This window comes from Carcharhinus amblyrhynchos, chromosome 16, assembly GCF_965287045.1.
Source record: "Carcharhinus amblyrhynchos chromosome 16, sCarAmb.v2.hapA, whole genome shotgun sequence".
Classification (NCBI taxonomy): domain Eukaryota; kingdom Metazoa; phylum Chordata; class Chondrichthyes; order Carcharhiniformes; family Carcharhinidae; genus Carcharhinus; species Carcharhinus amblyrhynchos.
The window spans coordinates 26596114-26614029 of record NC_137339.1 but is presented as its reverse complement, the minus strand read 5'-3'; the positions used below and the strand labels follow the sequence as shown (position 1 = coordinate 26614029).

Sequence of the window (17916 nt, the reverse complement as noted above, 5' to 3'; positions counted from 1 at the left end):
CTGGGTGATTTTCTGCCATACGACCACACCACCATTCCAACAAACATTGGGACCTGCCACTGATTGCTTCCTGTGCCGGTCTCCCCCATGACACCACTACTGGTCAATCCCCTCTTTAGAATTGCTACCTTGCCTCCCCTCACCTTGTCCTTTTAATAGTCCATCCCTTCTCAGGCTTCACATCCCTTATGGCTAACCCCTTGGAATTGCTCCTGGCACTGCCAAGGTGCCTGGTGGGCAGTGCCAGGCTGGTGCTGTCCAAGGAGTACAGCTGGCCCTGCCTCTGACCTTTCAGGTGACTTCAATGGCCTCCAGTCCCACTGGTGAGGCCATCATGTCTGGTCTCCGCCAGTGGAAACCATTCCTGATTCTCCCTGGTGAGAACCTTGACCAGTGAGGGGATAAGTACAAGTGAGCCTGGACGATAGCATCCGGTACTCAATAATGACACGTGTATTTAAATTGGCTGGGCATCTTTTCTGGGCACGAAGCCAGTTTTTTCGGCAAATCAGTGTTGGTAAGATAGCAAGAGGTGAGAAGCCAGCACCATCTCACAATATCTTACCAGCTCACTTTGCTGATTGACTGGCAGGACGAGCTGATAAAATTGCACTCTGAGAGTTCGAGATAGCCGGTGTCATTGTATTCGAATGACTCATTCAATTTGAAATTACCCTTTTGAATTAGTTTCAGGAAAACGTATCATCATCATTCTGAAATGTCCATTTGGTTGCCTCTAGAAACAGCTGAGAAGTTTCAATCAACAAAAGAAGTCAGGTCATCCTTGGGCTGCTTTCCTTTGCTGCCTTTTGTCATCGATTTACATAAGGTCATAGAAGCCTGTGGTGCAGAAGGAGGCCATTTGGCCCATTGAGCCTGTACCGACTACAATCCCACACAGGCCCTATCCCTGTAACCCCACGTACTTACCCAAGCTAATCCCCCTGAAAACTAAGGAGTAATTTAGCATGGCCAATCCACCTAACCCGCACATCTTTGGAATAAAGTATAAAAATTAGTCTGAAGTTCGGAATGTATTGGGATGTGACAGAATGTAGATTGAGGATTGAATTTTTCTAGATGGCAAATCCCAGTCTCAGTGTAGCTGTTAGGAGAATGAAAACCATTCCTTGCATGAAATGGATCAGGAGACAACTCAGAGGCAAAGATCTATTCACTAACCACTTCGTCCTGGGATTTAAAGTGTGATTTTTATAAACCAAGGTATGAATTACCAGCTCCTCCCTCGAGATTAGGAGCTGATTGCAGCCAGGAGGTCACTTGCAGAGGAAGGTTAGTTATGTGAATATTTTTAAAACTGTTTTGTTACTTGTCCAGAAAACCAACAGCTTCATATTGTGTTACATTTTTAGGGTTGTGTGGTGGCAGTGCTTCAGGGAAAACTACTGTGGCCAGAAAGATAATAGAAGCTTTGGATGTTCCCTGGGTCGTGCTGCTATCTGTAGACTCCTTTTACAAGGTGCGTGTGCTTTTTGACTTTAAAATTCTAGTTTCTTAATCCGTCCCTTCCCCCTCTCCCCGCAGGCCAGGAACAGTTTGATTGGGAAATTCCTGGGCTTGTAATAGAAAACTGAAAACTAAAGGAGGAACCTTCCTAGTTGCGGTCTCCTTTTTAAAATCTTTTTTAAATTTAGTTACCTGATTAAATATTGCAATGTTGCTTTTCTTCTCCAAACTGCATCACATCCTGTTGGGGAGGTAGTGATTGACAGCAGTTTAAGGTACATTTAAAGATACATAGAATCATAAAATCCCTAGAGTGCAGAAAGAGGGCCATTCAACCCATCTAGTCATAGAAACATAGAAAATATAAGCAGGAGAAGGCCATTTGGCCCTTTGAGCCTACTCCACCATTCACTTTGATCATGGCTGATCATCAAATTCAATATTTTGAACCTGCCCTTGACCCCTTTAGCCCCAAGAGCTATATTTAATTTCTTCTTGAAATCTCAGTGTTTTGGCCTCAATGACTCTGTCTGGTAGTGAATTCCACCGATTTACCACTCTGAGTGAAAAAATTTCCCCTCCACAGTCCAAAAAGATTTACCCCTTATCCTCAAGCTATGACCTCTAGTTCTGGACACCTGCACCATCGGGAACATTTTTTCTGAATCCACTTTGTCCAATCCTGTTAGAATTTTATAAGTTTCTATGCGATCCCCTCTCACTCTTCTAAACATCAATGTCTGCATTAACTCTCTGACAGGGGATCCCACCCAGGCCCTTTCCCACAACCCAACTTATTTACCCTACTAATCCTCCTAATCTACACACCTTGGGATGCTAAGGGCAATTTAGCATGGCCAATCCACCTGACCTGCACAACTTTGGACTGTGTGAGAAAACCGGGGGAAACCCACGCAGACAGGGGCAGACTGTGCAGACAATCACCCAAGGCCGAAACTGAATCAGGTCCCTGGCATTGTGAGGCAGCAGTGCTCTCCACCAAGTGCCATCATGCCAGATAAATACACATCATATCACAACAGCCAGCTGAAACCTGTTAACACAATATTAACAATAGCATTTTTTACTGTAGGCTCTTCCTACAACTATTGCTGTCATGTGTGCCATACTCAGCATCCTTTGTTTTGCCCATAGGTGCTTACTGAAGAGCAGCAGGAGCGAGCTGCCAACAATGAATATAATTTTGACCATCCTGACGCATTTGACTTTGATCTCATTGTGTCCACTCTCAGGAAGCTAAAACAAGGAAAAAGTGTAAAAATCCCTGTGTATGATTTTACATCACACTGCAGGAAGAAAGAATGGGTAAGCTCCATGCAGAGTGAAGCAGGGACTGCGCTAAAGAGATGGTTAAGGAAAACAACGGACTAACTGGAGCAAAACATTTGTCATGTTAATCAAGAAATAAACACATGTTGGCACATATTCTAGTACAAAGAGAAAGACAATATAGCGGCCACATGAGCCATGGGCCGCAATCCCTTAATGGGCCATTAGATCTCGCGAGAGGCCCAAAAGGGGATTTGCACCAGTGAGATTTTGGTGTGGGATCTTCCCTATCCCTTCTGGGTGGGAACCTCATTATGTCACAGGCAAGGGGTAGGGAAAATTGGGGAAACATGATCTTGACGGTAAGAGTCAGGGTGACTCTTCCACCCTGGGAAAAAGCTTCTGACTATCTACTCTGTCCATACCTCTCATAATCTTGTAGACTTCTATCAGGTCACCCCTCAACTTCCATCGTTCCAGTGAGAACAAACCAAGTTTCTCCAACCTCTCCTCATAGCTAATGCCATCCATACCAGGCAAACATGTCCAGTAAATCTTTTCACCAACCTCTCCAAAGCCTCCACATCCTTCTGGTAGTGTGGCGACCAGAATTGAACACTATATCCCAACTGCGGTCTGACTAAGGTTCGATAAAGCTGCAACATGACTTGCCAATTTTTAAACTCAGTGCCCCAGCTGATGAAGGCCAGCATGCCGTATGCTTTCTTGACTACTTTCTCCATCTGCATTGCCATTTTCAGTGACCTGTGTACCTGTGCACCCAGAGCTCTCTGCTTACCAATACTCTTAAGGGTTCTGCCATTTACTATATATTTCCTATTTGTATTAGACCTTCCAAAATGCATTACTTCACGTTTGTCCAGATTAAACTCCATGCCATGTCTCTGCCCAAGTCTCCAAATGATCTATATTCTGCTGTATCCTCTGAGGTCCTCATTGCTATCCACAAATCCACCAACCCTTACGTCATTCGCAAACTTACTAATCAAACAAGTTACATTTTCCACCAAATCATTTATATATATTACAAACAGCAAAGGTCTCAGCACTTATTCCTGAAGAACGTCACTTGCCACAGCCCTCCATTCAGAAGTACACCTTTCCATTGCTACTCTCTTCTTTGACCGAGCCAATTTTGTATCCACCTTGCCAGCTCACCTCTGATTCCATGTGACTTCACCTTCTGCACCAGTCTGCCATGAGGGACCTTGTCAAAGGCCTGTCTGACGTTCATGTCGAGAACATCCACTGCTCTGCCCTCATCAATCATCTTCTTCATTTCCTCTAAAAACTCGATCAAATTCATGAGATCTCCCCTTCACAAAACCATGTTGCCTCTCATTAATACGTCCACTTATTTCCAAGTGGGAATAAAATCGTGTCTCAAAGAATCCTCTCCAATAATTCCCCTATCACTGATGTAAGGCTCATTGGCCTGTAATTACCTGGATTGTTGTTGCTACACTTCTTAAACAAAGAAACAACATTGGCTATTCTCCAGTCCCCTGGGACTTCCCCTGTAGCCAGTGAGAATACAAAGATTTCTCTCAAGGCCCCAGCAATTTCTTCCCTTGCCTCTCTCAGTATTCTGGGGTATATCCCATCTGGCCCTGGGGACTGTGTCACTGTGTAAAGTGTCATTACTGTTATTAAACTGGCTTATTTTCTGTTGCTACAAATTAATTAATTGTGTGCATTTTGTGCCTCAGCAAACATTATATGGAGCCAGTGTGATTATTTTTGAAGGCATCATGGCATTTGCTGACAAAGAATTGCTGAAGGTAAGTGATACTACCTTACCATATAATCATAGAGCTCCTACGGTGCAGAAGGAGGCCATTTGGCCCATCCAGTCTGCACTGATTCTCCAGACCTGGAGGCACAGAAATGTAAATTTAAAATTCTCAACTTTATATGTTCAGATCCCTCCAAGGCACCACCCCAGAGCTATAGTCTTCTGCAATCTCCATACTCATCCAGTTCTGGCCTTGTATTAAAATTGTAGTAATATTGCTGAAACAAGAGACATGCTGTTGAAGTTTTTCATCTTGCACTCTTCAGGACATATGCAAGAATGCCAAATTTCAAAGAGAACAACAATTTGTTCTGTTTGTGAAAACAATGCTGATTGTTTGGCAATGTTCCCCTTGTCAAAATGCTTCCATGAAGAATGCACCATAAAGAGTGAAATTTAGTAAATAGGGCCTTAGCCATTTGCTGACTTTGCAAACTTGCCATGGAAATAGGGCATATCAATGTGATCGTGCAGGATAATGGCTTTTCTGATCAGACTAAGCTTGTTGTGTATCACACCACAGCTGTCATATATCATACATATTCATGAACAGGCTTAAGAACACCATTGCTGGATCTGAAAAGTGCCCATTGTACCTAAAATTGCCATGTAAGGGTAAGTTATTTCGAAAAGTTTAGCAACAGATGAAGCCACTGCTGCAATCGTTTACTATGCAGTACTAAGTGCCGGTGTGATGCCAACTACAGACAAATCACATCAAACAGAATGAGCCTTTGGCTGTTTGCAACAGGCAGAGTACAGACCGTACTCTGCCAGCCCATGCTTGCAAAGCTCAGAGCATAATTTCTAATATTAGATGTGATTTTGCGATTGGGAAACACTCCAGCGAGTGCTAATAATTACACTCATAATTTTAGATTATCAGACAACCTTCCAATGTGGCTTGCCAATGCACGCTAAGAGCTAAATATTTTCATACACAAGAACCTTCCTTTGCAGACGAAAGAAACCTGTCCAGGTGTTGTGCCTTTTTTGAGGGCCACACTCTCTCCCCTACCCCCCACTTTATCTCTGTTCCCCATGTGTTACAATACCAGGTTAAAGTCCAACAGGTTTATTTGGTAGCACAAGCTTTCAGAGCAGTGGAAAGCATTGGACTGGGGTAAGCACGGTAGGACGTCTGGTGTTGTGAGACTTCCTACTGTGCTTACCCCAGTCCAATGCTGGCATCTCCACATCATGCCTACGTGTTTACCATGGCTAATCCACCTAACCTACACATCTTTAGAGATTGAAAGTATGGAGGATAATAGTTCCACGATGCATTCTCCATGGCAACCAACCTTTTTTTCATTGCAGTATAAATTGTTGTTCCCTTTGAAATTTGGCATTCTTACATCTGTCCTGATGAGCGCGAGACTCTTGTTACTGCAATACTGAAGTTGTGTTATGCCAAGTGACTAACTGGATCAATATAAATAATGTTTTCATCCACCTTGCCTTTACAAGCTTCTTTAATGGTGATTATGTATTGATAGTGTGTGATTATATGCAAAACTATAAAGGTATCAGTATCAGTTAGCTGCAAATGCTACAAGCTAGAACTTGTACCTCAACCAGAATAATATGCACCCGTTTGGCTCTGAATGAGCCAAATTCAGTAACTCTTGTCCAGCATGTTGACATGGAAGAAACAAACATGGTAGTCAACATGCCTGAGATGCACCAGAAAATTAGCATTGCCCATGAAACTGGCAAAATCTCTTTGCCTGTTGCTATGACATTTACTGGCATTGCCTCGCTTTCAAAACTGAAAGATTGCTTAGCTCATTATTTGAATTGTTTGCACTGGAACTATCAAGGAAATAGATACAAACATGAGCACAATATACTATCAATAATGTACTATTCAAGTCAAGCAGTGTTGGACAGCAGAGGGAATAATTGGGTCAGTGCAGCCAGTGGAGGAAAGAGAGAAGAGGCAGTTGGGAGAATGAAGGGGAGTAAGGAGGAAGGCAGTGATGAGGGCAGAGAAAAAGGTGGAGCAGAGAGAAGAAAAACAGAGCGGTGATGGAGAAGAGAAGGGTGGCAGATAGAACCATAGAATCCCAACAGTGCAGGAGGAAGCCATTTGACTCATCGAATTTGCACCTACTGTCCAAAGGAGCATTTTACCCAGGCCCACACTCCCTCTCCCACCCCCCTCCACTTTATGCCTGTACCCAACATGTTTACCATGGCTAATCCACCTAACTTTGGAGACTAAGGGGCAAATTTAGCATGGCTAATGCACCTAACCTACACACCTTTGGCATATGGGAGGAAACCGGAACACTTGGAGGAAACCCATGCAGGCGCTTGGAGAATGTGCAAACTCAACACAAACAGTGATCCCAAGGCCAGAATTGAACCCAGGTTCCTGGCACTGAGAGGCAACAACACTAACCACTGTGCCACCGCACTGCCTTCATGGATGGTGCATGGAGAGAGTAGGGACGGAGAGAGGGATAGATAAGTGACGGGGAAGGGAGAGACAAAGAAAAATGCAACAAAATGGAGAAGGTGCCTGAGAGCGAAGAAAATGATGAGAGGTATCAGGGAGAAGGGTGGTGCAGGAGAAAAGATAGGGAAACTGCTTCAGTGAAGGCAGGATAGCAAATCAATGCAGTGAAACGAACGTCAACTTGACATTTCCCTTGTTTATTTTTATTCATCAATTAACTCTTGTGATTTGTTAAGCCAAAGATTTTCAGCAACTGGGGGCTAATAGAATTTCAGAGCCACCAATAACTTTGCAAGAATGCAACATGAATGCACATTACAAATAAATTCTAAATTACCTCCGAGATATTGGGAAATATCTGTGCAGTAGAGCCACCCAGTGGTTTCTGTGTGGAATTATATCCAGGTTTACAATGACAGTCCGTATTCCATCACAGCTGCTAGTTTGGGATCGAATATTTTTGCTGTTAACACTGTAAAGGCCAACACAGCACCATCTACAGGAATAATAGGTATTGCAAATTAATTTGCAATTAAACTTTAGGAAATTCATAAAATCCCTACAGTGCAGAAGGAGGCCATTCGGCCCGTCAAGTCTGCATTGACCAGAATCCCACCAGGTTGTATTCCCATAACCCGACATCTTTACCCTGCTAACCCTCCTGACACCAAGGGTCAAGTTAACATGGCCACTCAACCTAACCCGCACATCTTTGTACTGTGGGAGGAAACCGGAGCACCCGGAGGAAACTCACGCAGACACTGGGAGGATGTGCAACCTCCACACAGACAGTGACCCGATGCCGGAATTGAACATCGGTCCCTGGTGCTGTGAGGCAACGGTGCTAACCACTGTGCCACCATGACACCCCAAAGTGAACGTGGAACACTTAAAATAGATAATTCCATAAGAATCAGTGACATAAAGGTTTTCAGGATTGAATGTTGTTCATCTGTCTAGCTATTTAATGTATGATAGAGGTATTATATTTTGTTGCCCATATATATGGTGCTTGTCCATTTAATAGTGTGTGTTGTGCCAATGATAGTGCCCTCAAACTCCAGTGTGAATCAGACAGTAGGATGGTAGAAATTACAGCTGGGAAACAAACCATGTGGCCCATCGCGGCTCTATTGATTCTAGCTCCTCTACTATAAATGTCTTCTACATTCCTATTTCTCTGCCCTTGTTTTATACCCTTTTCAAGTGATGTTATAATCTCTGCCTCAGAAGTCATTTAAGATATTCCATGTATCAATGACATTCACATTGATTAATTACTTCCAACTCCCGACACTGTCTTTTGTGTGATAATCTTCAGTCTACACCTCTTTTTTTCTTTTATTCATTTGGGGACATGGATGTCACTGGCTAGCTAGCATTTATTGCCAATCCCTAGTTGCCCTTGAGGTAGTGAACTGCCTTCTTGAACCGCTGCAGTCCATGTTCTGTGGGTTGACCCACAATGCCATTAGGGAGGGAATTCCAGGATTTTGACCCAGCGACTGTGAAGGAACAGCGATATATTTCCAAGTCAGAATGATGAGTGGCTTGGAGAGGAACTTGCAGGTGGTGATGTTCCCATGTATCTGCTGCCCTTGCCCTTCTAGATGGAAATGGTTGTGGGTTTGGAAGGTCTGTCTAAGGATCTTTGGTAAATTGCTAATGAATTGCTTTATTATTAATGAATTCCGAACAATGGTAAGAACTTTTCAGTACTCAAAAGGCAACTGCAATTGGAAATTCTCTATTGGACCCTATTTCACTTCTTTTGAAGTATGATATTTATCATATTGGCGCTGGATTCTTTGAAGAATTGAAGTATATTGCTCCTGAATGCAACAGTTTAAGGTAGTGATATCACAGCATAAAATTTACTATACCTCAAGCATTTTAAAGCACCGATGCTTTTGAGTGGCACATTATGCACTTATCAACAAATGCAATGAGAAGCAAAATACTGCAGATGCTGGAAATCTCAAATAAGACCAGAGAACGCTGAAATACTCAGCAGTTCAGACAACTCTGCGGAGCGGGAAACATAGTTCATGTTTTAGGTTGATGCTCCTTTCATCAGAAATTCTGATGGAAACACTGGATGGAATTAGTCCTGAGTGTTTGGTGAGGTAGCCCTCCAGTGACGAACCATCGGAAATACCTGCTCCACTTGGGAGTAGGTATTGTTCTTGAAGGCTGCAGATGTCCGCAGTGAACTGTTTTTGAGAGCCTGAGCTTCTTGTGGCACAGCCGCTCAGAGATGTTGAGGGAGCTGATGCTGTGCCTGTAGAGCCTGTACTCAGGGTGTTGCCTCCTTCCATGGATCTCTCTATCCAGTCTGTCTCCCCTGTTTGGGAAAGAGGGGAGGGGGTGGGGGTGGCGGGGCGGGGAGGTCATGCTTCTGTGGAAAATGCAGAGGGTGTTGTTCTGGCTGCTGCTGGATCAGTGGGTAATAGGGGGGTGGAAGTGGAGCCACTAAAACTGCTCCCAAGCCTGTTCATGTAACCTACACATATTTACCCTCCTAATCCCTCTGACACTAAAGGGCAATTTAGCATTGCCAATCAACCTAACCTGCACACCTTTGGACTGTGCGAGGAAACCGGAGCACCCGGAGGGGACCAACAGAGACACGGAGAGAATGCGCAAATTCCACACACACAGTGACCCGAGGCTGGAATGGAAACTGGGTTCTTGGTGCTGTGCTAAGCACTATGCCATCATGCCACTCAAATGAATGTGCTCCCATGCCATGCTGAAGACTGGTAACAGGGAAGTGCAGGTGAAGAGCCTTCCAAGAAGTTGGCAATCACCTGTCAAACAGTGAAAGTGCTTTCTGAAAGAAGTGCTTTGTTCCCCAGCATCTTAATGACCGTGGCTGGAGCTCTTCAAAGCCTTTCTAACGTCAGTTTTGCCAAAGAAACTGCTCCCACTGTGCACTTAACTTGGAAACCCTGGCAAGGTGCTATCAAGTTGGGAAACAGGCCCCATGGCTGGGAAATCCAGGATTCAGGCTTAAAATGGATCCTGATTGCCTCATAATTACCTCAACAATTGCCAAAATCTTGCTGCCCTTTATGCCAGCCACATTTGGCACAGGTTTCCTGGCAGTGAGGAGTGTGTTTAATGGGAAACCCTGTTGACAATGGCAGGACCACATCCTACCACTGTGAAACACATCACAGAGGGGGAAGAAAATCCCACCCAATTTCTTAACATCCAAGATGATTTCCTTCCCACCTTCAAACCCACTCTGGGAAAAGTTTGAGGGCAGGATAACATTGCAACCCAGTGTCATTTTCTGGGACTTGTCCACCCCATATGCACACCAGAACCCCCCTCCACCAGGTTGGGAAAATGCTGCCTTTTGTTCCCAATTGTCTGCTAATATTTGAGTGTAACTATCCAAATGTGATAGTTTCTATACATGATGGGAATCTATGAATGAACCTGGTTTAGTTTAGCTTGCTGTCCATGTGTGCCAGTTAAAATTGGGCCAGATCATTGATTATGTCATCCTATTATTAGTGTGTGATTGACCATTTTGATTCTTTCATGTCCAAATTACTGATGATATCTCAATGTGGTAGAGTAGGGATTTACATTTGATAATTAAGTGTTAATATTCTAAATTCAGTCCAAATGGTTGTAAACAATACTGATAACCAGATTGAGGTGTTAAATTCAGATGAAATTTAGTGCTATGAAATGTTATAAATGTGTAAGAGCACCAGACAAAGGAATATTTCATATTTAGCCACTTTAGTTAACTATTTGGATTCTTTTTAAGGTCAGTTTTTTTGTTGGTGAGTTTCTTTAATGCTAAGGAATGGAGGATTATTTTTATGATTTGCTGGGGTCATCATGAAATGGCCATGTGTTAGTGCAATAAATGCACTCCTAGTCAAAAATGATAAGCGCTTGGACTGGATTTTACATCCCCCATCCTCCATAATCCTGCCAGCATATTTGAAGGTGGCACTTGGAGAATAAACTAGGCAGCTTCCCCACCAATTTTGAATCTAACCTCCATTTCCCCCCATATTACAGCAGGCAGGGAAGGGATCAGGAAGTCTGCCTACCCTTGTGCCTACTGAGCTCATAAGTGGCCAATTAATTACCTTCTTGCAGAGGAAGGTGCAGATAAGGCAGGTAGCCTGGCAGTTTACACTGTGTGGGCTACTATCTGGCAAGGGGGAGGTGGGTACTTCCTTTAGGGGCTCCATTTTGTCCAGTGGAGGCACTCCCTTCCCTCCAGGATCAGAGTTTCCTTTAACCCTCTGCCACAGCATCTATAACCTAGCCCAACACCCTGCTTGCTGGGGTTACCCAGCCATGTCAACCCTAAATACCAGACTTACCCTGAAGCTGGGTTTCTTGACTCTTCGTTCTTGGGATTGCCTTCAGTTCCAAAGTCAATCTTTGGGATTACAGACCACCAGCCAATCAGATTGGCCTGTTGCCCCTCTAGGGCAGAACTTCCTCCCAGATGAGTCCAGAAGTCGAACTCTGAATCGATTAAAACTGCTCCCAATAGGGGCAGGGAATATGTAAAATATGGCCCCATGTTTTATTGGTCCACCCTCTGAAGCAACTGATGGAACTTCTTTGTACATTTTCAAAATCAGCCATTTTATTGATTTTGGTTCATTTGTGGGACATGGGCGTCGCTGGCCGGCCAGCATTTATTGCCCATCCCTATTTGCCCTTGAGAAGGTGGTGGTGAACCACCTTCTTGAATTGCTGCAGTCCATGTGCCGTGGGTTGATCCACAATACCATTAGGAAGGGAACTCCAGGAATCTGACACAGCCACTGCGAAGGAACAGCGATATATTTCCAAATCAGGATGGTGAATACCTTGGAGGGGAACTTGCACATGGTGTTCCCATGTACCTGCTGCCCTTGTTCTTCTAGATGGAAATGGTCGTGGGTTTGGAAGGTGCTGACTAAGGATCTTTGGTGAATTGCTGCAGTGCACCTTGTAGATAGTACACATTGCTCCTACTGAGCGTTGGTGGTGGAGGGAGTGGATGTTTCTAGATGTGGTGCCAATCAAGCAGGCTGCTTTGTCCTGGATGGTGTCAAGCTTCTTGTGTTTTGTTGGAGTTGCACCCATCCAGGCAAGTGGGGAGAATTCCATCACATTCCTGATGGATGCCTTGTAGATGGTGGCTAGGCTTCTCTGAGTGAAAGATTAACCTGTGTGGAAACATGTTCCCAGAAAATTCTTAAAATAAAAATGACCCTGGGTTCACTGCCCTTGAATGTGAAACCAGTTGTGAATTTACACCTCCTAACTTAATTAGGCATCAGTCTATCTTGGGAGATGGTGGACTTTACCCAACATATATGTCACTCTTATATTGAACATTGCCTGTTGTGGCTGTGGAGGTTCTTTCTTTGAGTAGCTGTCCCTCCCAGAGCTGACACAGATGAATTGCAGAATCTCTTTTACACAATCTGGTAATTTCTTTTTCCCTCTTTTATCCTTCCCCTTCCTGGGTGGGATTTTCTGGCTGCGCTCGTCCTGAGACTGGAAAATCCCATCCAAAGTCACTGGACCTTTGCATGGTCTTGTCCCGCCCACTACAATTCCTGTGTGGGTGGGATGGGAAAATTCTGCCCAATGTCTCCAGGCACTCCAGTCAGCAGTGAGAACTCCGCAATGTATTGACCCACTAACTAACTTTGAGTCTCGTTTGCTGACATCTTTGCATCACAGATGTGGGAAACTTGTTGGTCTGATGTCAATTATGGGTGGCATGGTAGCACAGTGGTTAGCACTGCTGCTTCATAGCTCCAGGGACCTGGGTTCGATTCCCGGCTTGGGTCACTGTCTGTGTGGAGCTTGCACATTCTCCTTGTGTCTGCATGGGTTTCCTCCGGGTGTTCTGGTTTCCTCCCACAGTCCAAAGATGTGCAGGTTAGGTTGATTGGCTGTGCTAAAATTGCCCCTTAATGTTCTGAGATGCATAGGTAAGAGGGATTAGCAGGTAAATATGTAGGTATATGGGGTTAGGGCCTGGGTGGGATTGTGGTCAGTGCAGACTCGATGGGCCAAATGGCATCTTTCTGCACTGTAGGGTTTCTGTGTTTCTAACAAGCTTGCTATTGAGTATGTCTTTGGGGATGTCACCGCCATCTATTCAGCTTATGTAACCCAATCAACTGAGTCACCACTGACTTAAGATGTCAGCAAGCTGGAGATCCCTACACGCTGGTGTACTTCCATATTCGGCACAATTGTCTTGTCAGGAGATGCCCAATATTATTCTGAGGTAGGGAGGTACCTTCATTGCCTTTTACCTCCTATTGACAGGATATTTATCAAACTCTAAATCAATAATACTTCCAGACACAGGGTGGGATTTTACGGCCTCACTCGAGCAAGACTGGAATTTCCTGCCGAAGGCCAACGGACATTTCCGTTGTCTGTCCCTCGCCTGCTCCGATTCTGTAGCAGGTGAGGCAGTAGAATTCCAGCAACAGTGGTTCTCCCGTGGCAGAGCTGGCAAGTCAATGAATCTGTTCATATTGGCATGACAGAAAGATCCTGCCAGTCTGAAAGGCTGGAAAGTTCTGGCTAGTATCTGCAAAATCGACCTTTAATAAAGAAAGATGTGGAGAATCCAATTGATCACAACTACATAGAAACTTCCGCACCAGGTATGCAGTAGGATTGGATTGGAGCCTGTGACCCGCAAGGAAAAAGTGAGTGTGATAACCCACTATTATTTAAGAATTTCAAAAGCAGCAAGGAAAATATGTATGCAGTTTTATGTGAATTGAGTATTTTTTTTAAATGCAGAGGTACTGGGAAAACCAAAAGAAAATTACAGCAAAGTACTAAATGTGAAATAAAACTAATGTGACCTGTCTTATTCCATATAAAATATATCTGATGGAATCAATTTACACAGAGACTGAAGTACACAATCAATTGGTTCACTTGCTGAAAACCCTTTATTAAAGTTTATTTATTAGTGTCACAAGTAGGCCTACATTAACACTGCAATGAAGTTACTGTGAAAATCCCTTAGTTGCCAAACTCTGGTGCCTGTTTGGGTACACTGAGGGAGAATTTAGCATGGCCAATGCATCTAACCAGCACGTCTTTTGGACCATGAGAGGAAATCCTGAGGAAACCCACACAGACATGGGGAGAATGTTCAGACTCCGCACAGTCAGTGGCCCAAGCCGGGAATCGAACCAGGGTCCCTGGCACTGTGAGGCAGCAGTGCTCACCATTGTGTCACCCTGTCACAAGGTGATGTGAAACTGACATGCGTCTTTATTGAATGAAGGAAACGTAACTGTATCAATGACAAAATGCAGTGTGCTAATTTTTTTTAAGTCTGATTTCCAAAAGCGTTGTTCACAATGAATGCAACCAGAATCAAATTGGTACAAAAGGAAAGCATTCTTTATTAAATTGAATAGTCAGGTTTTGTGTTGATATAACTATTAACCTTCACATCTGCCCCACTTTGCTTTTATGTTCAAAGCATACAGGAAGACGTTTTGGAAAGATTTTGCAAACGCACTGAAATTTAAAACTTAAGGAAAAACTTGCGGTCACAGGACGTTAGTGGTGGCAATTAAATAAACAGTCATCATGTGGATAGGAAACCAACTGCATAGGAATAATTAAACTCTAAAAATAAATAGCATGAGTTTTATCCACAGTTCTCAGGTTTGATGTATTTCTTAAGAAGTCACATTCCATTTGTTGCTCAAGGGGAAACTGCTTCGGAAAAAAGTTTCGTATCACATTTATGCTTACAAATGAGAATAGCTGTTTGTTTAATATGCTGCCTTGTGTTTGCAGCTATTGGACATGAAGATTTTTGTTGACACAGATTCAGATATTCGATTAGTGCGACGCCTACGTAGAGATATATCAGAGCGGGGGCGTGATATTGAAGGAGTCATCAAGCAGTATAACAAATTTGTCAAGCCATCCTTTGAACAGTACATCGAACCAACAATGCGTCTGGCTGACATAGTGGTCCCACGAGGTAAAACTCAAGTGATATATGGTTTTTAATTTATTAAATGTTACGTTTGTGAAAACTGCCATGATAAAAGTTATCCAAAATATATAGAAATCTTTAAACATTTGTTCAGTTAAAACACATACTTGAATGACATTTGCTTGTTTATTAACCATTTTAACTGTACCACTGAAAATGTAAGGTTTTCATTCAGGCCCAAGATTTTAGAATCCCTACAGTGCAGAAGGGGGCCATTTGGTCCATCAGGTCTGCACCAACTCTCTAACACAGCAACATACCCAGGCCCTATCCCCAAGGCTCCACGTATTCACCTCACTAATCTCCCTAACCTACACAAGGAGCAAGTTAGCATGGCCAAGTCACCTAACATACACATCTTTGGACTTTTACTGTCAGCGCTATGCTTGCACCAGTGTGACAGCAGGACACACACAATCAGGCCTGTTCCACCACAGAATACTGATGGAATTTAATGTGGACAAATGTGGGGTGATGCATTTTGGCAGATCCAATTCTGGTGGGAGCTATAAAATAAATGGCATAATGTTCAGGAGCATAGACACAGAAAGAGATCTGGGAGTACAGGTCCACACATCCTTAAAGGTGGCAACACAGATGGAAAAGGTGCTGAAGAAAGCATGTGGCATGCTTGCCTTCATTGGACGGGCCATCGAATTTAAAAGTTGGCAAATTATTATACAGTTGTATAAAACATTGGTTAGCGCACATTTGGAATACTGTGTCCAATTCTGGTCACCACACCACCAGAAGGACGGGGAGGCTTTGGAGAGAGTACAGAAACGGTTTATCAGGGTACTGCCTGGTATGGAGAGTATTAGCTACGAGGTCAGATTGAATAAACTGGGAATGTTCTCCCTGGCAAAACAGAGGCTGAGGGGTGACCTGATAGAAATTTATAAAATGACGAGAAGTATAGATAGAGTGAACAGTTGGAAACTTTTTCCCAGGGCACAAGTTCAAGATAAGGGGGAAAGTTTCAATGGAGATGTACGGGCTAAGTTTTTTTACACAGAGGGTGGTGGAAGCCTGGTATGCACTGCCAAGGTGATTGGGGCAGATAGATTAGTACCATTTAAGACTAATCTTGATAGACACAAGAACAAACAGTGTATAGAGGGATACGAGCAGTTGGTGATCATGATCGGCTTGGAGGGCCAAAGGGCCTGTTCCTGTGCTGTGCTGTGCTGTTCTTTATTCTTTGTAATACGGCACTAAAGTCCCCTGTGCGTTAATAATGAGGTCAAGGCCAGAGGATATGGTGTCCGTTCCCATCAGCCCCACAGTGGGAAACATTCCCTGTTGCCATCCCCACCACAGGCATCCCAGATGGGTGATTTCCACCGTTAACGTTTCAAGTCCGTGTGATTCTTCAGAGAACATGGACAACAAATACTGACTTTGCCCCAAGAACTGGTTTAAAAAAGGAAGCTGAGAAATATTTTTTGAATAGTTTTTATTTCTTCATTTTTGAATTGAAACCGTTAAAGCCTGGCTGTGCCAAAGAAGGAGAGTGTACTCTCCCTTTTAAAATAATCATCACTCGAGAGCATAATGGGTTGACTTTTCACCCTGAGTGGTGGAGGAGTTAGAGGCGAGCCGGTTGGCAATTTCACACTGCCAGTAATGGCCTTGATTCTGGTCTGTTTTTGGGGAGGTGGGTGTGGGGGTGATGGCTACCCAGTTGCCTGTGGTTGCTAACTAGTTAAACCGCTTAAAGTGCCAAATGGGGGCACTGTCTGGATTTTTCAGGATCTTCTTTGAACTATCTCCATACAAGTATATCCCTCCTTAAGTAAGGTGACCAAAACCACACTCAACACTCCAGGTGTGGTTTCACCAATGCCCTGTACAGTCAGGGTGAGACCTCCCAGCCTTAATATACGTACATACGGAATACAAGCAGAAGTAGGCCATTCGGCCCTTCATAATCCCATTACATGGGATTATAGCTAATCTGTCAATCTTCCATGTTCTATATTCCCATCTATACCTGGTAAACTTAGATACATGTCAGGCAAGAGAATTAACCTACCCCCACCTTAAATATATTCACTGCCTTCTGAGAGTTACAAAGTTGCACAACCCTTTGAGGGAAACAAATTCTCCTCTTATCTGTCTTTAAAGGGCAACCACAAATTTTGAAACGTTGCCCCTTCGTTCAGGACTCGCCCACAAGAGGAAACACCCTTTCCACAGCCACCTTCTCAAGACCATTCAGAACCTAATAAATCACCTCTTACTCCTCTAAACGCCAATGGAAAAAGGCCCAACCTATCCAACGTTTCCTTATAATGCAGGTATCAATCTGGTAAACCTTCCCTGAGCTGTCTCCAATGCATCTAATTCCTTCCAAAAGGAGACCAAAACCAAAAAATACTCTATCCCACTTACAGTGAAGGCTAACATGCCTGCACTATAGTTAGAAAGCCCACCAACCTCTCTACTTTCTCAGAAGACTAAGGAAATTTGGCATGTCAGCTACGACTCTCACCAACTTTTACAGATGCACCTTAGAAAGCATTCTTTCCGAGTGCATCACAACTTGGTATGGCTCCTGCTCTGCCCAAGACTGCAAGAAACTACAAAAGGTCATGAACGTAGCCCAACTCATCACAGAAACCAGCCTCCCATCTATTGACTCTGTCTACATTTCCCATTGCCTCGGGAAAGCAGCCAGCATAATTAAGGACCCCACACATCCCGGACATTCTCTCTTCTACCTTCTTCCTTTAGGAAAAAGTCTGAGGTCACGTACTAACCGACTCAAGAAGAGCTTCTCTCCTGCTGCTGTCAGACTTTTGAATGGACTTACTTTGCATTAAGTTGATCTTTCTCTATACTCTA

The 17916-nt window shown here is 43.7% G+C and overlaps 1 protein-coding gene across 2 annotated transcripts in view; it reads left to right on the top strand.

Moving 5' to 3' along the window:
• Positions 1–17916, top strand: part of LOC145353912 (uridine-cytidine kinase-like 1) — a 122166-nt gene that overhangs the window by 57661 nt on the left and 46589 nt on the right. For both annotated transcript variants that reach the window (XM_080204892.1, XM_080204893.1), the window contains exons 3-6: positions 1374–1480; positions 2623–2793; positions 4488–4559; positions 14865–15054. In XM_080204892.1, the coding sequence (XP_080061018.1) occupies positions 1374–1480; positions 2623–2793; positions 4488–4559; positions 14865–15054 (540 nt within the window). The remainder of the gene's footprint in view (positions 1–1373; positions 1481–2622; positions 2794–4487; positions 4560–14864; positions 15055–17916) is intronic.